Here is a 22140-nt window from a genome sequence, read left to right on the forward strand (position 1 = left end):
TTTGTATCTTAAAAAAGGAAGAAAATAAAAAAAATAGATATATAAAATAAAATAAAATAAAATAAAATAAAATAAAATAAAAATTAAATTAAATTTAAAAAATATTTTTAAATCTTTACCTTATTTGAATCTTTAAAAAATGCAAAAAAAAAAATTAATTAATAAAAAAAATAAAATAAAATAAAATAAAATAAAATGTTTTTGAATTGGAAAAAAAAATGGGCATTGAAAAACATAACCTGAAACTGAAAAAAGGAACATTAGCATTGAAAAACGAGTGAAAATATTTACGGCATTAAAACAGGTAATAGCATTAATAACGTTTTGCCTCATTTATTTAATTAATTAATCAATTAATTTTATATAATAGTTATATTTGTTTATTTATGTAGTTAGTTTGTTAGTTTTACTTATTTATTTATTTATTTATTTATTTATTTATTTATTTATTCATTCATTCATTCATTTAGTTAGTTAATCAGTTGTTATATTTATTTATTTTATATTATATTCATATTTATTTATTTATGTAGTTAGTTTGTTAGTTTTACTTATTTTTTTATCATTATTATTATTATTATTTGTTTGTTTATTTTTTTATTTTGTGGCAAATTTCAAACTACATACTTCCAGAGAGAAAGTATTAAATAAATAAATAAAATAAGTCAAGCAGTTTCAGCAATTCGGCCTAATACACTTTTAAATAATACTGATGAATATAATATTATGACACAAAGAGGTATTACAAAAGAAAAAGATAAAAAATAAAAATAAAAAACACCTTTTTTTCTCCTACTGTCTATTTTCAGTCTTAACTTCCTGACACTCTTGTGGCGTGGAGGGCAGGGTGTGTGGGGAAAGGCTAGGAGAGTGTAATTTGCATATCTGAATAAGTGACATTACTCCATGTGCACTAACCCACACACAGACTGTGTTTAACTCTCCTCCTCAGGTTTGAGCTCCTACCTCAGGCGGAGCCATCTGGGCCCCAAACTTAGTTTTCCTCCACCTGCGTTCAATCTCAGCGGGCCCATTAACCTTTACACCGCTCCTGGTCCCGCTGAGGCGTCTTGGCTTGGAGCAGCTCCTCTTCCTCACAGGGGTGAAGGGGCAGCAGAGGAGGCTCATTACTGCTGCACTGGCTGGCTGCTAACCCAGACTGAGAGGATGATCATTAAACACACACAGCTAATGAGCGCTGACTGCTCCATTTGTTTGGGTTTCCCTCAACTTGGTCGTGGGGTTGTTGGTCGTTGGTTGTTACTGTGTGTGTTAGTGTTTTTTTTTTTCTCTTAACCTCTGGGACGAGAGTGACGGAGCATCAGAGGGATTCAGTCTGTGAGAGGGAGGCAGAGAGGTGTGTTAATTGGTTCTGAGCGACCATCTGGACCTGAGCGTTCAGACAGGACTCCCCACAGGTCTGTAATGAGATCTGGTGAGGTCAGAGCGACCATCACCACAGCTCATGCCAACGACCGCGGCTCGGTCATGGTACCCTCTGGTCCTTTTATGACCTGAAAGGTTCAGCACTGAAACACTAGAGCTATTTCTGATGTGGTTTACATTTTTCACATGAAAGGAGGGATGGAGATTAAAACGGGGTTTGGAAGATGGCTGATGAAGTTTAGCAGAGAAAAGAGAGATCCATGATTTTCTGTACTGACAACGATTTCTGTGATTAATTTTGTAGTGGTGGTGGACACTCGAGCCGAACTGTCAGACAGAAAAAGGACAGAAGAGCAGAAGAAAGATAAACAGGAGAGAGATAGAGCACGAGCTAAAGGCTAAAAGTGCTAAAGTGTTTGTGCTGATGTTGCCTCCAACCCACAGTCAGCAGTTATTCTGCAGTGGTCTGTTCAAACTTGAGAGTCTATCAATAAAATGAAGAGTGAGGTTACGTTAGCTCTGATTGGTAGATGACTGGCAGGACATAACCAGGATTCATTAACGTTACACATTACAGACACGTCTTAGAGCACCAGGCTGCCGATAGCACTACTACTACTACTGTACAAACTGACAGTTAGCTTGTTGTCATGTTAGCCTACGGATACATTGTAGTACCGGGCTGCCGATAGCACTGCATATAAAAATAAAAGTCACATCTTTACGACAGTGTGCGTGAAACTCCAGGCCAGAAGGTGGCGCTGCAGTCCAATTAAAACAGCCCCTCCTCATAGCATCTGAGTGGCAAACTGTCCTGAGACAAGAGTTAGCATCGAACATGTGGTATAAAATCAACCAAAACATTATCTTTTCATCAAAATTATGCTAATTTCTAACTGAAATGCTTAACTTATAAGTAATTTATGCTGCTAAAGTGGATTTCTTTTTATTTTTTTTTCATTTGGGAGTTCTGGGAGTTCATCTGGAAATGTAGCTTCTTTTAAAATCAGGAGATTTTGAGGAAAGCTCTGTGCCAAAACAAATAATTTTTAGTAGAAAATGTCTTTTTAGACTTAATATTAGCAATCTTCACCTGACAAGTCCAGAAAAATGTCTGATTTCAAGTTATTTAAAGACAAAAATGACGTCTGAATTGCTTGTTACTAGTAAAGAAATCTGCCAATGAGACAAGAAATAACTTGAAGCAAGAGATTTTTCTGGACTGATCAGTTAAATGTGGCTCATATCAAGTATGAAAAGACAATTTTTACCAAAAGTCAGACAAAAATACTTGATAAGATTTCAGATTTTTGCGGTGCATATAACCCACTGACTCTTGCAGACAAAACACAAAAGCTAAAGTTAGCATCAACTGCTTACAAGCTAACATCACGTTTTTAAACTGTTCCCCGTAGCAACAGAAAAGGTTAAACTCCCAGCTAACAGTCAGCTAGCTAATGATGACATGCTTCTAGCCAAAGGTTTCGATGGAGGACGTTTCTATACCTGACTTACATCAGTTACATTAATTTCAAAGCTCAGTCCATATGTTTTAGGAATCTTGGACCTTCAGTGTCATCACATGGACCTGTTGAAGCAATCAGGAAACTCGACATGTTGTTGTTTTGTGTTTTTGCGGCTCTGCACGGCCGCTGGGTTCATATTTTACCAGTGTAAGCAGGATCCTCTGGACGAAACGGGGGAAATTCCTGAGAAAGTAGAGGGCTAAAGCGGTTTGAGCTGAGCTTGCACTGTGTTCCTGTGTTGTGTGGTTGAATTTAGTGTAGACAGCCGCAGAGACAGATTGAGACTCTGCTACACACACACACACACACACTCACACACACACATTCATAGAGAGCAGTCAGTTTTCTTTAATGGTACAAGACACAAGAAGAGAGGTTGATTGGTTGTTCTGTCAGCAGAACAGTGAAGTTATTGAACTCAATGGTTTAACTTCATAAGCCGCACTTTTTTTTTTTTTTTTTTTAAATTTCTTTATTGATATATACAAAGAAACTCACAGGGCTTTGAAAAGAAGCTAGCATAGTAAATAATTAAAGTGGATCCAATTTTCTGAAACTGAAAATTTACATTAGTTATAACAAAGAAACAATTACAATTGAATAAACAAAAAAAAGGAAAAGAAAAGAAAAGAAACGCCAAGAATTGAGTATATAAAAAAAGAACAAACTTAAAGCTCCTTTGTTTACTATATAGAATTTGGCGCCCCCTGTAGACAAAGAGATACAGTTTTTCATCTTTATTTCCATTTTTTCCCTTTTTTATTTTTTTTTCTGGTTTTTATTTATTTATTTATTTATTTATTTACTTATTTTAATGAATTTTGTCTGGTTTTTCTTTTTCTTTTTTTTTGTTTATTTTTACTTACAAAAACCTTCACCCTGACTTATTATGGCAGTGAAATGTGCACTTGCTCACTTTCCTGCAATAGAATAGATTTTTATCTGTCATTTCAACAAGTACAACAAAATTGCAATATTTAAAAAAAAAAAAAATCAAAAAAATAAATAAATAAATAAAATTCTATCTTAAGTTGAAAATATTGTTTTTTTTTTGTTTCTTTGTTTTTTTTTTTTAAATCATGTAATCTGTACTTATTCAGTTCCTCTTAATAAGACACTATTTTTATTTCAATAAGCTCAAAAAGCAAATTTTTCCCCACTCATAGGTAGATTTTTCTTTTTACTGTTTTAAGCAACCTGTGCCCCATTTTTCTCTTTACTAATGTGAAATGAGACACTTTTTTAGACTCGCCTAGTGAATGTGGCTCCTATTATGTCTGTTACAATAATTTTTCTGAAAAGTAAGACACAAACCCTAAGATTAGAGTTTTGCAGTGTCAGTTATTAAGTTCCAAGCATTAACTGATCTTTGTGATTAAAACATGGATGAGAAACATGCAAGGCAAGTGAAATATAGAGGATGGTGGAGAGGAAAGAAGGAAGGAAGGAGAGAAAATGGTAAAATATTTAAAGGAAGTGTGGAAGAGGCTGAACGTGCCAAGGTTCGACCCTGAACCAAACTGACTAATGAAGTCAGGAGGGAGGTCTTATATAATCTGCTCTGGCTGAGTGCAGTTCACGCTGTCAGCGTCAGTTCAGAGTGTGGTCAGTCATACAGATCTGTCTGAGCTACCTGAGGAGTAGAGACACAGTGACCACACATTTTAAAACCATCCTGATGATGGATAGACAATTTTAATCCATTTCTTAAACAAGACTTTTAATTAGTTTTTAAGATTTATTATCAAATTCAGACTGAGCTTCTTCAGCAGTCTGTTCAGTCTCTGTCTCCTGGATCCTGTCTGCTCACAGCAGGTGAAGCTCTTCCAATGTCAGTGTTAGCTCTGTTAGCCATGTCTGTGAATAGCATGATGCTACTCTGCCTTCTAGTTGCTGGGTTAGCACAGCTAGCTTGTCCATCTTATCAGAGATAGATCTTCGGTTCCCAATAACGATGTCTGGAAGGACAGGTCCATGTCGTCACTTCTTAGCTCACACCTGGGAACCAGCACGTCATCCTCACCTCCTTCTCCTCACCTTGTGGGAAACATCCGGCCTAGCACTGGTTAGCATCACCATGCTACAGGCTGCTAAAAGCTGATTTCACATGTAATCAATGCAGCCATGGTTACATGTAGGATCTCCAGACCAACACAGGAGCAAAAATAGTAAAAATATCACTGAAGACACAAAAAGTTTGGTGTCCATGACCAACAAATAAGCCATACAAAGTAAAGATCCACTGCAAAAACCAGTATATTTCTGGAGGTTTTCTTGAAACAGACACTGGGTCAGGTCACGTTTCTGTCTTTGGCTCTTGCCCCTGACTTATAACACGGGGAAACTATTCAGCTCAACATGCTGGTGTAACTCCTGACAGCTCAGAGCTACGGGACTGGAATAATATATCAGTGCTGAAATCACTCTGCGCTGAGGTTTTGATACCCGTCCATCCATCCATCCACCACCGCTGCTGCTGCTTCTCAGTCAGAGGATGATTTCTGCATGTCAGCATGTATTTAACACGGCTGTGTATTCGCCTTCTAATGTGTGACAGATCATGTGTGTGTGAGATATATGAAGGCTTGGTGGATCCTGACAGTAATTATAGAACCGCGTACCACAGAGCGGCCCGGGGCTGGCCGAGAAACAAGTTATTATAACATCTAATACACAACCCAATGTCAACATGTCTGCAGCCTGTGGAGCGCGTGGCGTGACATAAATCTGCAGGGAAAGACGATCTGTGTTCACATGTTTCTGCGCTGGGTCTGTACAGTAAACTCAAAGCTACCAGTGATCCTTTGCATGCTCTGAGTGAGCACTATAAAAGTGAGGCTGGGATGAAACTGCAGCAGATAATTACATGTTCACACACACGTGGTCGTTAATAACGCTGAGGCTTTTTATGGAGCGTGGCTCAGAGGCGAACATGTGGCGGAGCGCCTGGCAGCATGAAACAGGATGTGCAGGAGGGTTTTATTGACGTCCAGTGTCCTGTATGGGCAAGAAGGGCTCGTGTGGTGTAAGTGTGTGTAGCAACAGCAGGGGGCGCCAGTGTGTCTCAGTTTGTTGCCTCATTTGGAGCAAACAGAGGAAGGAGTTTCAAAGAAGCTGCTGGTAAAAAAGACAGATGACGATGCAGTGTTTGCATTCACAAACAAAGATAAGAAACTGTGAAAGCGCTGTCTCAGTCTGCTCTGGGATTTAAGGCACATTTCAATACATTCTTAGAAAGTTTCATCATCTATCAAAAGTTTTTCTCTCACATCTTAAAGTGGTGTTAAAGCTCTAATCCCTCCAGAGTAGAGAACACAAAGCACTTAAAAACAACAAACTCACTGAAGGTTTTCTTTAATATTTTCTCCTGTTGCCCACTTGAAAATGTAATCTTCCTTTAACAAAGTTTCAAAGTCACTAAATAAAAACTGTGCACAATAAAAGCAGCCATTAAACTCCCAGCTTTTGTAAATGAAACTAAAGAAACAGAAAGTCCCACAGACACTTTCATGTGGTCAGGAGACAGATGCTGCATAAAACTTACTTTAAAGGGCCTCTATCTACAGCAGGGTTAGGGCCACTGACAAAAATAATATAAGGGAGGTTATAGGTCATATTATTAGGTCATACTTTTTTTTAACTCTGGTTTTAAAGTGGTAATCCTGATTTTCAGCTTAGACATATGAGCCTTTGTCAGAATTCTGTTTTTTTTCCCTTTATTAAAAATATAAAGATAATTATGGAAGGAGATTGAAACTGAAACAGATAAAAAAAATACAATTTTTCTAAAAAAAATAAAAATAAATAAATAAATAAATAAATAAGAAAAATCCTAAATTTTTCCCCCAAAAAAAATCTGAGATTAAAGTCAGAATTCTAATTTTTTTCTAAGAAATCCGAAATTAAAGCTAGAGATTAAAGGCTTCAGCAATCTGTGATTAAAGTTAGAAGTTACAGATTGAAACTAGAACTTGGACTTTTTTCTAAAAATCTGAGATTAGAATTGGGAGTTAGGGATTAAAGGTCTCAGAATTCTCAGTTATTATTCTGAGGAAAAAAGTCAAAATTCAGAGAAAAAAGTCAAGAATTTGGACTTTAATCTCAGAATTTTAAATCTAATCTCAAAATACTGACATTCAACTCAAAACTTTGACTTTTTTTTCTTCGATTTTTTTTTTTTTCCAGTCGCCCTAATTGCCTTCGGTAAATTAGAGACAAGATAAAGATTAGATAAAGATTAAGAGCTTGAAAAAAAAATCAGATATTTGAAAAAAAAATTAAAATATTTATTTTCATGCCCTAAGAAGAATAAAAACTCTTTTAAAAAAAAAAGAGGCTTTCATATTTTATGCATTAAAGGTTTTTATCACCAAATTTTGACTTGGTAGACCACCATTTTTTAAATTATTTTTATCTTTATTTTTTTCAAAATTTTGACCTTTGTATCAAAATTTTCTCAGGATTTCTACTCTAATGTTAGACGTCTGATTTTTTTTTTCTCAGGATCAGATGAAAGTCAGAGTTATGACCAAGGAGCAACATCCAGTTTAGAAAAATTGAAAAATATTAAGCCTTTGAGGAACAGCAAAAAGTTACTGCTTTGGGAGAAACTGCTTGAGGCTGGCTGCAGAAAGACCAGTAACCAGGTACACATCCAGCCCCCAAAAAATGCTCTTTGGCATTAAATAAGTCAAGTTATTGAGCTTTTTTTGTGGATAGAGCAGAAAACTGACAAGAACTTCTTCGGGGACCCTGGCACACGACTGGTAGAAGCCAAAAGTTGAATTTATTGAAAAAAAAGTGAGAACAAAAAGTCACTGAAAACTCAAAAAAAGGAAGAAACGAAAACCTCAGCAAGTGCTGGAAAAATTTAGGGTCACTGAACAACTCAAATTCACAGGCAAGCCTGACAAAAACTAATGGGGAGTGAATTGGAGCCAACATGAGACATCAGAAAACTGACACAGGACAAAGGGAGACACGAACTATTAATACCTGCGGTAATGAGCCACAGGTGGAAAGAATGAGGGCGGGGTCAGCAATCACAGGAGCGGGGAACACGTCAGGGCAGGAAGTGAAGTTAACAGAAACGAGAGGAGAGATAATTCTACAAAGTAAGACCAGACTGAACCAAAGGATGTGAGTTTAACGTATGAGACGAGACGTTACAGAAACAGGGTGGTCCCGTGTTTCCCACACCAGCTCAGGAGCTAAATGAAAGCGTAGTAACACTGGTTGGTCACGGGTAAATATCTGTCCACATGCTCTCTATGTGTCAGATCATCTATTTCCAGAGCTCCAGTACACGCTGTTACATGACCAGTCTGTCCAGTATGAGATGACATACTGGGCATGAGCTAAGCCTGGCACTGCCACTGTGACACCACCACAGCTGCCAGTCCTGTCTCATGACCCACATCCACAGAGACCGCAACACATCTGCACTGTCTGCACCTGTGGACCCACTCACAAACAAAAAAACAAACTCTTTATACTCTGTTCGTGTTGTGCTGCAGCCTGTGAACAGCATATCAACAAAGATTCAGTTCATTCTCCTTACAGACACGCTCCCAGCTCTGCAGCGCTGCGTCACACACAGGATCCTGGTCTTTCACACAGAGCTGCTCAAACTCTGGACACCCAGCGCTAACATCCAGAACAACATCTGCCCTTTCAGTCTCGCCTGATTAAAACCCCCTGGAGTCTCCGTTCACACACTCACAGGCACACAATGGTGTAACATAATCACCTACCACATGGCTAAGGAGGCGTAGACTGTGTGGAGAATCAGGGAATCCATGGCTTAGCAGAAATATGCTTTGTTTTGGTACTCTCTGGTTTTTCCTACACCGGGCTCATGAAAGAGACCTGCGATCACCACCACATTAACAACTTCATGGATTACAATGTGAAAAGTCTCTGCAGGAATTCTTGTTTCTTTTTGAACTTCAATATACCGTGTTTAAAAATTGTGGAGAAAAAAAAAGACAAATTCAGAGGCATAATTTAACTTTGTCTTGATTGGCTTAAAAGCTAAATATTTTTGATTATTTTGGCCACTTTTACCTTAAATTGAGGGGAAAATTAAATAAAGGCTAAATCTGGTAGCTGAGATTACAGCAGATGACACATTAGCTAGCTATGTGTTACGGCTATAGTTAGCATAAACCAATTTCTAGGTAATATTTTTCCTCGCCACAAGTAATGTTATCATTTGGAAGTTAGCATTAGCTGTCATCTGAATGTTAGCTAAATGGGTTATCATCTTTGTATTAGCCATTGAAATATGTTTCATTTCACACTGCCATGTGAATATATTAAGCTAGCTACCACCTTTTGTAAGCTAGCAATTTGGTTGTAGTTGTTATTCAAAGAGATAAAAACATGTCTGATAACTCATTAGCTAAAGTCCCAAAAAGGCTAATGTCAGCATCATGCTAATAGTACTTCACGTAACATAACATAAGTCAGCATGGAGCTAACACTTCTTAACATAGCATAACAGTACATAATTGTTTGATGCTTTAGTACAAAATCTTAGGTGAAAATAATGTTAGCTAAATAAGCGGAGAGTTAGTAGCTATCACTTTATGTTAGCTAAATAAGCTGTAGTTGTTGTAATTCAAAGAAATAAAAACATGTCTGATAACTCATTAGCTTCAGCTGCAGAAAGGCTTCAGTCAGCATCGAGCTAACTGTACTTTACATAGCATAACATGGTATATAACATGATAAAACTCTTTGATTCTTTGGTACTAAGTCCTAGGTGAAAATAATATTAGCTAAATAAGCTGAGAGTTAACGTTAGCTAGCTGGAAATCTGTTGAGGCTACTGTTAAACCAACTTAAAAACATGTCGCAGAACTCATTAGCTCCAGTTTAACTATAGCTGAAGTTGTTATTAAACTAGCTAGTGCATAAGACCACTGTTTGACAATATTGTTTATTAGCTAAAGTAATGTTGGCCAAACTAGTTTAGAGCTAGCATTGTCTTTCATCTGATTGTTAGCTAAACAGCTAATCATGTGTGTTGTTTATTATTATTTTTTCCTGAAACACTGCAGGCACCGTTACCCTGTGGACAGCAAGTTGGCGTTTTTAGTAGAACAGACAAGACAGTTATGGCGCCAACTACAGGCCTGGCATGCTTACTACAGCTTTTTCAGTCCTTGAGCGTTTGTGTGTGAACGCAGTTTAAGCTTTCCAATTAATAAATCTGTCTTCCAAATAAAATGTCACACTCACTAAAAGGGAAACGGAACGGCTGTGTGAGTATCACAACAAACAGACTTCCAGGAAAAAGCTTTCCCCTGAGTTCTCCTTAACCTCGCAGGTCATGTTTCTCGCTCCAAACCTTGAGAACCTCCTCTGTTTTCTTTATCTTCACTGCATCTCACTGACACTGATAAATATTATTGTTTTCTCTTTGGAGCTGAATTCCTGCATCTCATTGACAGCAGCACAGGATATTGTGCTGGTTTTATAGGTAGATGTACCGATTTAGCATGCTCTCCTTGACCTACCTTCCATATCCAGCTTGTTTTGTGTGTCGAGCTACAAACAGCTGGCTAACACATGGAAACCATACCTCAGGCTGACCTCTATCTCTTTTTCCTGTATCAATTTGTTGTTGTTTTCACTGTTTTCCCCGTTGCTTTTGCATCTCGCTTTCATGTGTTTATCTCACACCCTCTCCGTTTCTTCCTCCTCGCTGCTCCTCTCTGTCTCCCCTCATGCCCAGGAGTACTTCCTGTGTTGTTGTTGTGTTATCAAAAGACTCCAGTGTTATGGTTGAGCAGGCTACGAAAGTAAAACCTATAGAGCTCATAAACAGGCAGCTCAAGGCGTCCATGACACCACCCTGAAAGCTTTGTTTTCAGCCGAGCAGCATGTTGATTTAATTTAATGACTGGCTCAGCTGGGGGAGGGGGCCGAGGAATCAGTAATTAGTTGTCATGCTAATTGGGCTTGTGTGATAACTCCCACACAAGAGTCAGCGGTGTGTGAAGCACAGGGGGACTGGCCTGGCTGCATGCTCATTATGCACACACTGTTTCTTACACATTCCAATACACAAACACACACACACACACACACACACACACACACAGATGTTCAAAGCGAATGTCACGGGACTTAAACGCCTTTGACCCATCGACTAAGATAAATTAATGATGTGAGCATATTGATCTTGATTATTTATTCAGGGAGGAAGATGGAAGTATGGCCAGCTGAAGTGGCAAACAGAGAATATAAACCCACATTTCCACTGCAAGAACTCACCCTGTGAAGAAAAAGTTCTTGGGCCATTTCAACTGCAGGAACTAGGATCAAAAAGGAGTCAAAGATACTTAATTTCTGCATCTTTAAAGGTTCCTCTTCCAGCGATAAGGAGCTTTTAGGACATGACTTTCAGCGCCGGACACTTTTGAGGGTGCAAGTTATCGCAGCAGCAAAGGAACTACTTGGGCAGGAAGTGGTTCAAGTGTATTGATGTTACCTTAGGATGCTTAAGGGGCTGTTAACACTACATCAGTTTTAGGGTGAAGCGCAAAAGTATTGTTGTGTTCGGGCCTCTTGTTTACACGGAAACAGCGTTTAGCCCAGGAATTCCCAAACTTTACTTTGCCAGAATTCAGGATGCATCTTGAACGATCTTTCAAGACCCAAATAATCTTGTTTTTTCTGACTATGTAAACACCAAAACTACCTAAGAAGAGTTAACTCTCTGCTTTTATATCTCTCTTCCTGTTTTTGATCCAAAAAAACCCAGACAAAACATACTTTTTTGATCACGATCATTTCAGGTGAGCCATCCTTTGATCCTCTCCACAGTCATCTTTATTAATGATCGCACCGCTCCTTCTCTCTGAATCACCTCAAAACATTATCTCAAATTGTTTTGTGTCTTTTTTTTTTTTTTTACCAAAATCGATATTGGTAAATATCGGTTATCAGCCATAACTAGGGATGGGTACCGAATTAGGTACTTTTATAGGAACCTACTGAATTCTTTCAAAAGTACCAGGTACTGATTCACGTAAACCCAAAACACATCCTTGTGACTGTGAGGGAGTGAAATAGTAGGCAATTTTCCTATTTTCTGGGCATAAACACAGCATCGCAAGGTCATATATTGGAGGATAAATATGTTAAATTGACTTTTTTTTATATTTTATCATTAAACAAATTGATATCTTTTACCACATAAACAGAAAAAAGTACCAAAAAATTGGTACTGTTGAGAACTGGTACCAATTGCCAAGTACCGGGCATCAGTACAGTATCATTTCAAATGTGAAAGGTACCCATCCCAAGCCATAACATCCATTTTAATTATCAGATATCTGTATCAGCCAAAATTTTCATATCAGTGCATCCCTATTCAGAATGATTAAAGACATGTCAATAAGAATGTATTTTCTAACTTTTATTGACTTTTCAATAATTATTACATTTGTTTAGAACAGGAAATTATTAACCAACAAAAGTCAGACTCACACAAGTAGGTTGTTACTAAAGGAGAAGGCATTCACAGCTCTGTCAGCTAAAGTGGGATACTCCTTTCTTTCATGTAGTCAGTAGTTAGACAGGGGAAGAGCCTCAAAGTTCAGTCCAGTATTTTGGATAATATGAGGCACAAACCGCCAGGTCGGCACAGATCATGACATCATCATGTGGAAGTTGCAGCTGTCACACAAGGTGCATTTAGGTGCAATTGGAAAGATGTGAACCAGACAATTATGGCACTTTACAGATTGTATGTTCAGGACAAATAGTTATTAAAAAAACTTAACAATTAAAAAATTTAAATGATAAAAAAAAAAAAAAAAAGATTCAATTTTTCATTCCCTCCATTTTTCGGTGGACCACTTTGTGCTCTCTTGTGGCTCCCAAAGGGGCCACAGCCCCCATTTTGAAAACCACTGTTTAAACCGTCCTAAAACGGAAACTGTCTTTCAACAAAATGTGCATCAGTAGCACCACTTTGGCCCAACTCTACTTCAGAGGAGATCTACCAAAAGCTGCTTCAGGACAAGACAGTTATAGCACCACCTACAGGCCTGACATGCTAACTACAGCGTTAACTCAGATTTGTCTTCTCCTTGTTTTTGCGTTTTGGGGTGAAACATTGTCCTGTTATTGTGGGATTTAATGTTAGCAAAAAAAATTCTGGGGAGAAAAGTATTTGTCAGTTTCCTAAAACAGATCCTCTTCAAGATAAAGTTCCTGTTCCTGTAATTGCGGTACTTTAAAACTGGAGACAATTTTCTTTGTACAATTGAAAAATATCTTTTTTTTTTTTTTTTTTTTTTTTTATGATTTACAGGGACAATGCATATTAATAGACATTTACAGTAAATATGCCAGAGTTAGCCAAAAGGCTAATTTTCATCTGTAGTCCCTGGCCAGATGTTAAAATGGTCAACCTAAAAAGCACAAGATGAAATAAAACAGAGCAGAATGAGAGAATGCAGAGTTCGTTGTTAAAAAATAAAGAAAAAAAGAAAAGAAAATAAATCAATAAAATCACACCCTAAAGTTAAACAGTACTAGGATCTGAGAGAGAAGAAGAGAGAGACAGAAAGAGAGAAAGAGAAATAAAATAAAATAATAATTATAATACATAAGGGTAAATAACCACATATATGAAAAAGAGAGGGAGCTGCATAAGGTAGGTTTCCAAATCATGCAAAGCATATAAAGAATCAACAGAGAACACAAAATACAAGGCCATGCAAGTAAGACATAAGGTATACTAAGGTACTGTTAACACAGGACAGATCTATATAAAAGCATATGATTATTAAAATAAAGCATGCATGACTGGGTTGAGCAGCAGAGGAAAGAGAAACAAAACCAAAAATGCAACATAGCACAGAAAAAAACATATACAGTTGGCTCTTGCATGCACAAGACAATTTTGCAGAAGGCAGACACGAGGTAGCAGGGACAGGGGTAATGGTTTTAGTGCTGGCAGTTTTGACTTTTTATAAGCCACTGTTTTAAGTAAGACCTGAATGACTGATATGTGTTGAGCTCTCTGACAGTAGATGGTATGTTATTCCATTCTCGAGAGGCTTGGACAGAGAAAACTGACTGACTAGGGAATCTTGGGGAATCTTTTTTTTTTTTTTTTTTTTTTTTTGCGTGTAAGTAATCTTTTAGCCACTTTTTGGTGGGTCTCAATTCTTGGGAGTAGATGCTAACCAGTGAAGTTGATAGCATATTTTAGTTCCTTGAAAGAAAAGTACTAGGATTTAAAGTTCCTGATTTTTTGGGTGGAAATTTGGATTATAATTTTTTTGTTTTGCCACTGCTTCTTCTATCACCCCTAGCCACACATGGAGGTAACATACAACCACACTGGACTTAAAGAGGAACCTTTTCACCCCTTTAAAAAAGTTCCTTGGATCATGAACTGTTTATTTCAGTGGAGACGAGGCTTCAGTGTTTACATCAGGGCTTTGTGGTGTGTAACATTCCTGGAGTTGTCGGTGATGCTCTTGATGTTTGTCTATGATGTTGTTAATCACCCTTAGCAGCCTGGTGTGTGACTTTTTAAAGCCTGGGGTCACTGACCTCTGAGAAAGGTCACTCTCACTATCAGGGGAGGTCCAGTCCTGCATTTTTTCTTTATCTCATCTTCCTCCGTTCTTTTTCACAGGCTCACAATCAGAGAATTTTAGGCTACCTTAAAGTCAGTTTCATCCCTTTTCTGCTCGACACTCTTCCTCCATATCAGGCTGTGTTTGGACACGCCATCCAGGTTTTGTTATAATCCTGCTGAGTCATCTAAAGTAGAAAATTACACAGCACCATACACTGTCACCCAAGGCGGGCGCATAAATGGGAAAAAATCTATTGCCTCAGTGGAAGTTTATCAGAGCTTTCCTCGTAATTTAGCCTGTGGGAGTGTTTGAGTTGTTAATGAAAGGACTTGGCTGGAGATTAGTTGATGCTTTGTAGACGGAGGGATCATGCGTGTGCTGGGATACCTGGAAAAATCACATGCAGACGGAAACTCTGCCTTGTCCCAGCTTGTTGTGAATGATATCTTCCTGCTCTTAGGCTCGTTTTAGCTGATTTAATAAAGGGACAAAGTCTCAGATTGTTTTTTTTTTTGTCGTAGCGTGTCTTTTATCCACTCTTGAGTCTGATTAGAAGCTATAATTTCCTTTCTGTGCCACAGGAACCACACAGGATAGAGAAAGGATGCAGGATAAGACAATGAAAGTTTTAATAATAGATCGCAGAGGAGATGAAAGGAGGCAGATGAAAGCGTTGTCGCATCTCGACATCCACGAGTCCAGAATCTTGAAGCTTTTAAAGTAACTTATGTTTGTGATTTATATTCATGACATCACCCTCTTCATGGATGAGCCTCCTATATATTTCCAGAAGCGTGTAACAGCTCCAGCTCTCACGCCCTACTTCCAGGACGTATTTATGGCCGCTGTGAGTTGTATGGTTTTCATATGCTCTGATTTTCCTCCTCATGTACGACCAAATGTTTGCCAGAAACACTGATCAAAGCAGGACGCGTTTTGAATGTGTAATTAGCACATGGTGAAATATCCAGCAAGTGACTCTTGTTTCCTCTTGTCTGGCAGCATGACACCTTGATTAACGGGTAGTGTGAAGAGCGAAGGGGAAAGCTGACACACACACACACACACACACATCGTGTTTGATGAGCACACTGAGTCAACAGGCGTCCTCCTCCTCCTCTCATTAACAGTCTGACCTCTCTGTTTGAGCAGGGCCAGGTGGGGTCGCACGGGCTCTGGGTCTCTGCAGGAAGAGGTTTTGCGCGTGTGAAGGGGGACGTCATGATGTCATGGCTCTGAGGTTACAGATTAGAGGTCAGCGGTGCAGACCCCCGTGTTGGAGGCTCGCTGGCAGACAAAGCTGCTCTTGTGTAAGCGTGTGTTGTGTGTTTAGACTGTAAGCAGAAAGCTGTTGAGCAGCTGCCGCTCATCCAAGGCCTGTAACACCCAGCGTTCACCTACACAACCTTTGAACCATGGCGTGTGTTTGGAAGAAAGGCCAGTCCAGACAACGCAGAGGAACATGGGTGATAACTCCTTTTTGTGTTTAAGCTAGCAGCATCCAGGCCTTTCGAGATTATTTTGGGTCTGAGGGAGAGGAATCAGGGAACACTTACTGCTAAGTGTTAGCCTCTCTGCTACGACAAACCAGGGCTCCAAACATTAAAACGCAACTTAGTGAACCTCTGTCTGTCTCTGTCACAACAAACTTACGTTAGGATTTGTAAATGTTTAAAGGAAAACACTTCGACAAGGAACTGATTATTTCTGCTAACGTTAGCTTATACTTTTATGAGCTGGAGTATCACACTTTCATTGCACATGAGTTCAACATTTAATTTTATGACATAATAAAATATAAAACACTAAATACAACATTAAAAAAAAGCTAACCAAACAAGAAAAAAAGCTAAACTGATTAGAAAGTGTTAGCATGCTAACAAGTATAACTACCATTGTAAACAGTGTGACTGCCAAGAATCAACATGCTAGCATTAACATTTGTTGATGTTAGCTTTCTAAGATTATTAATCAGGACTTAAACCATTTGACTGCTAAGATTTATAACGCTAGCATTAGCATGTGTGGATATTAGCTTTGTAATATTAACAGAGACTGTAAACAGTCTGGCAGCAAATCAAAATTCTAGCATTAACATGTGTAGTACTAACTTTCTGAGATTATTAATAGGATTGTAAATGGTGTAATAGCTTAGCATCAAAATGTATGGATGTTAGCTTCCTGTCATTATTAATTCAGATTGTAAACATTGTTAAAACTAAGCATCAACATGCTAGCATTAACATGTGTGGGTGTGAGCAATCTAAGATTATTGATTTGGATTGTGAACAGTGTGACTGCTTTGCATTAACATGCTAGCATTCACATATGTAGATGTGAGCTTAGTAATAATAATTTAGATTGTTAATAGTCTGGTAGCCTATCACATGCTAGCGTTAACATTTGTAGATGTTAGCTTTCTAAGATTATTAACAAGGATTATAAACAGCATGATAGCTTAGCATCAACCTGCAGCATTGACATTTGTAGTACTAACTTTTCAAGATTATTAATAAGGATTGTAAACAGTATAATACCTTAGCATCAAAATGTATGGATGTTAGCTTCCTATCATGTAAAAAAGTGTAACTGCTAACATGCTAGCATCACATGAAACGATGTTAGGTTTCTTAGATTATTTATTTTGGTTGTAAACAGTGTGACTGCTAAGCTTAACAAGCTAGCATTAACATGTGTACATGTTAGCTTTTTTTTCCATTATTAATTAGGCTTGTAAACAGTGTAATTGCGAACATGCTAGTTAACAGTATGACAGCTAATCGTCAACATGCTAGTATTAACATGTGTGGATGTGAGCATCTTTCATTATTAATTAGGATTGTAAACAGTCTGATAGCTAAACAGCAATATGCTAGCCTTGTTACTGTACACATGTTAATATAGCAATGTTGATAGCTAGCTTAAACCACACCTACTTCCAACTTAAAGTACTTCATAATGTAGCTGGTGTAGGCATAGAGAGTTAGCAGTCTTAGCAGTTAGCAGCTTATTGCAAGATAGCAGATAGCATAAAGTATTAAAACAGCAAAGTAGAAGCCAAAACAGAAAAGCAGCACCACCCTGTGGCACTGTTTGGTACTGCAAAATATCAGCCTTAGGGTTAGCCTTTTGCTAGCACAGCCCCCTGTGTATTCCTCAGGAGGCCTTGTTGATGCACTCTGGGTGAAACTGTAGCTTCAGGAATTATTGTGTAACTGATCATTTTTCTCCTGGTCACAGACAGGAATGTGTGTGATATCTTTATAGCTTCGTCTGTTTTTTTATGGCTGTGTTGTGTTTAAATTCATGTTCTTGTAGCACGCCGCTCTGTAGTCTGATCCTGCAAACAGCAGGTGAAGCAGCATTTTGAATTGCCCTGAAACAGCAGGGAGGAGAGCCGAGCTGTGATTTCAAACGTTCAGCCTCTCTCCTCTCTATCTCTGCCGCTTCTGGCATCTGTCACAGGCTGCGGCAGCTGTTTCTGAGAAAGTGTGTTTCTGACAACAACAGGGGAGGAGCAGAGAGTCTCTGGACTTCTTCATTACAATAGAGTGGGCCTGCTGGTGGAGCATAACAAACGGCTGATGGGACAAGATAGATGTGCAATTTCATGCTACTACATAGCATGTTCTGTTTTTTTTATCCTACTTTTATTCAAATGAGATCTGGGAGCTGTTCTGTAACACTGCACAAAAACACTGTTAGTGATATTTGTGCATGTGTGAGCAGCAAAAATACCCTTTGGAAAAACAAAGTTGGACTAAGTTTTGTGTTTTTTGTGTTATTGTCCAGCTTTTCATCCAGATTTACGGCGGGCAAAGGGCACAGTGTGCATCGCCCCCTTGAAAACATTTTTCTCATGCGCTTCTTTGTTTTCCATACAATCGTGTGGAGAATGTGCTTTGTTCACAGTCCTATTCAGCGGTGGCTGGAGAGATGAAGAGAGGTATGGGTGGAAAGCTGTGTCAGCATGAGATAAAAGTTTCAGTGTTTCAGAATAAACTGTACTTTTAGGTTTAAGGGTGCCTACAGGCCGGGGATGGAGCCGGATTTCAATTTTGGGTGGGCCTCGAATTATAAAAGTTAGTAAACAGATATTTCTGTATAAATATAGATAAAGTCCTGTTAGTATGTATGTTTTAAAGCAGATTTTGTTGCGTTTCCATCGTTTCCTTGTCTAATAGGCTGTAAGAGCAGCAACATTAACTACCGTTAAATAAAAGGCAAAAATCTACAGTGTTTCCCAAAATCATTCTCAAGTCCTGCTGGTATAACATGAGGCTGAATGCGTTGTAACTTTTTTACCAACAGGCTAAAAGAGTTTTAGTAGCTACTCCGCTCTGGTTCCAAGCGAGCTGAGTCGATACTAAAAGATGACGTCACTGTCTGCCGGCTACTGATTCGTCAGGCAATGTCATCATCGATGACTCATGACATAAGAGGACGAGAGCCACTCGCCATTTTTAAACAACAACTGCCAGAGTGGTGTCCATCTTGCCACCTGCAGCCTTCTTCTGCTGTCCTCTTTCATTCAGTTTGTGACAAAAAGCCACAGACTGAGCAGCAAGTATACCATTGTTCATCACCAGGCTAGTGGAAAACCATCACAGAACGGGTAGAATAGAGTCAGGCCAAGGCGTGCTAGTGGAAAAGGGGCATAACGACAACAAAATGAGCATAAACTGACAACATTTTATAATATTCTTCTTTAAAACTGATTTTTTTTAAATAAAACAATGAAAAAACAACTTTTCAAAAAAAAATATGGGTGGGCCTGGGACCCTTGGGCCCACCCATGAAGCCGCCCCTGCTACAGGTTATAGTGAAATTCTAATTCTAATGACGAATCTTGCCTCTTGAGACCAAAAAGAAAAAAAAAGTTTTACAATTTCTGATTTTTCTGCATTACATCACTGTCTTGTATGAAAGTAGCGGGTTGCTTTTTTTTTTCTTTTAAATTCAGTGTCCTTCACAGGGAACTTCCTTGTACTTAAAAATTGGTCGACAATTTTTCACAGTTTAAAAGGAAGAACCAGGAGTTTTTTTTGTTAAAATAAAAACAAAAATCAACAAAAATTTGTGACTGTTCTGTCACACTCAAAATCATGTGGACAGGGTGTCGCCCAGCTGTTTTATGGCAGCCCTGCCCCCAAGTGGTCAAAGAACCTGGCTAGTAAATCTCAAAATAAGTAGAGTAGGGCCAAGGTGTGTGAGTGGAAAAGGGCCATAACAACGAATTTTTTGATAAAAATAATGAAATAAATTTTCAAAAAGAAAAATTGGGTGGGCCTGGGACCCCTGGGCCCACCCATGAAGTCGCCCCTGCTACAGGTTATAGTCAAACTCTAATTTTAATGGCAAATCTTGCCTCTTGAGACTCAGGATAAAAAAGTGTTATGGTATCGGGGTTTTTTTTGCATTACAGAATTGTCTTATTTAAAAGTAGCATGTTACATTATTTTATTTATTTATTTTTCTTTTTTTTTTAATTCAATGTCCTTTACAGGGGACAGCGGGACTTCCTTAACCTGAAAAAATGACTTTCTTTAGTCATTTTTTGAGATTAAAAAAAACAAAATAATTATTTACCGGATAAAAGTTAGCTTTTAACAGTTGAAACTTGTTTGCCCTCCCTGTCCGGGTGTATATCATTAAATCTGGAAGAAAAAAAAACACATCGAAAACTTAAAACTTAACTTATCTGGGTTTTCAAAGGTCAATTTGTGGGTATGTCAATACTCTGTTACCTGGAGGACCCTGCATCTCACATTAAAAAATTAAAAAATTAAAAAAATCTAGCAAGTCCCCATGTCCAACACTTAGGAAACTGGGAAAAAATGTTTTAAGTAAAAAAAATAAATAAATAAAATAAAATAAAAAGTATGACATCAAAACTTTTAAAAAACAGCGTTAAATGTTAACTATAAAGTTTATTTTAATAGAATTCAACAGACTTTAGTTCAAAAACTCTCAAAAGTCAAATTCAGTGACCTTTGTCAAACTAAACTTTTATTCTTTAAAGAAACTTGGACAGACACATGAATGATTCCTCAGAAGTGTGAGTTAATTTCTGGCCTTGTACTTCTGGCAGGGGACAAGTGTTTTCTTTCTGCTGAACTGTTTTGCTGGGAGGAGTGTGTGTGAGAGGGAGAGGTGGAGAGGCAGAGGGGGAGGCGCAGTGTTTGGAGGATTTGCTCTCAGCTCCGGGCGTTCTCTCACACCAATACTTTAATAGTCACAAACTCACGTGTGCTCGCTCTTCCAGTTTATTCACCTTCTCCCGCCGCTCGTCGAGGGATTTCTGAAACTTTTCTGGAAACTTTCTGCCAACTTTGACGCCTTCTCTCGCCCGGAGTTGGGCTCACTTTCTACCCGGGAAAGGACTCGCTTTGTGCGGACTGTGGAGCTGGGAGCACCCCGCTTGGAAGTTTTCGGACTCATGACCTGTTGAGTCTGATCTCCAAACCCGTCGTGCTTGAAGTCGTGGGAGTGTGTTGTAAACATGTCAGAGCGCGGTTTACGCACTAAACTTTGGATCGTGCCAAACAATGTTGGTGCATTTCACCGGTGCGTCAAGGGCAACTTTCTCTAGGAGCAGCCTTGGCACGGGTTTCTCGTTTACTGCTCAGGCCCCCCAGCCTGTGGGCTTGGATTCAAGCTCAGATTAGTTTGACTGAACACAAAACATTCCCGCACCATGGAGGGTGAGCAGGGGACCGGTGCGTCCTCTGAGGAGCCGCAGGCGGACAGCGCGGCTGCGTCCGACACTTTCTCCCAACTGTGGACGGACGTCATGGGGATGCTGGTAAGTTGTTCTAAAACAAAAAAGGGAGGGGGAAGGGGTGACACCAATAGAGTGACATCATAGCCTTACAACGACCTGCGAGTTTTCACCCGTGTCTTCAAACTTGTCGCTGATTTGCCGCCTTGGTGGCTGCGCAGCGCAACGCGTCGTTTCATGCAAATGTGCAAATCACGAATCCAAACAAATGCCCGCGGTGCGTCCGGTGAGGCCCAGAGCTTCTCTACATGTGGTCAGAGTTTCAGGTGCTGTAGCTGTGGGTCACACTGTTGAGGAAACCGGGCCTCAGTGTAAACAGGAACCGAGTGAGAACGGTACGTTTATCACACACTGGAAGCTTGATTTAACCCTTTGTGCGCGCTCCGGGTGCTGCCATGTTTTCTGCTGCTGTTGTGCATTTGTTAGGCTTTGCTTTCATGCAACAGTGGAGGAGGACTCTTAACTCTACTACTCCAAAAGAGGCTTACCTCAGTTTCCTGTGTTACAAGTTTTTGCTTTGCTTCTTGTGATTTTTTCTGCAGCACGGCCCTTTTGTTTGATTCCACACACCATGAGATCTGATTGATCTGCTGACCAAACGTGCTGCAGTCACTTCCACTCTGTGTAAAGACAGAGGTGTTAATTTGGTTTAGTCTGGCACTGGGCAGCTGAATGGTGTGTAAATGTGTGTGTGAGATAGTGTGTGTGTGTGTTGGAGGGGGGAGGCCATCCTGCCCTCTGACACCGGGTGGGAGACCTGGCTCCTGGCCAAGTCATTTCTCCAGATTTATTGCTCTGGTGGCAAATGTCTGCGAGTCCGTGCTCATCTTTGACG

The 22140-nt window shown here is 39.1% G+C and overlaps 1 protein-coding gene across 10 annotated transcripts in view; it reads left to right on the top strand.

Annotated features, from left to right (window-relative positions):
* Positions 1-22140, top strand: part of sash1a (SAM and SH3 domain containing 1a) — a 305437-nt gene that overhangs the window by 194082 nt on the left and 89215 nt on the right. Inside the window, exon 1 of one of the 10 annotated variants that reach the window (XM_074684623.1) lies at positions 20697-21329. The exons of 7 other annotated variants lie outside the window; for them this stretch is intronic. In XM_074684623.1, the coding sequence (XP_074540724.1) occupies positions 21222-21329 (108 nt within the window). In that variant the 5' untranslated portion in view covers positions 20697-21221. Of the gene's footprint in view, positions 1-20696; positions 21330-21469; positions 21641-22140 lie in introns of those variants that run through there. 2 more of the 10 variants (XM_074684628.1, XM_074684626.1) reach the window with 2 other exon arrangements.

The sequence above is a fragment of the Halichoeres trimaculatus genome, unplaced genomic scaffold, assembly GCF_033239565.1.
Source record: "Halichoeres trimaculatus isolate MK-OKI-2021-1 unplaced genomic scaffold, fHalTri1.1 fHalTri1_scaffold_13, whole genome shotgun sequence".
NCBI lineage: Eukaryota > Metazoa > Chordata > Actinopteri > Labriformes > Labridae > Halichoeres > Halichoeres trimaculatus.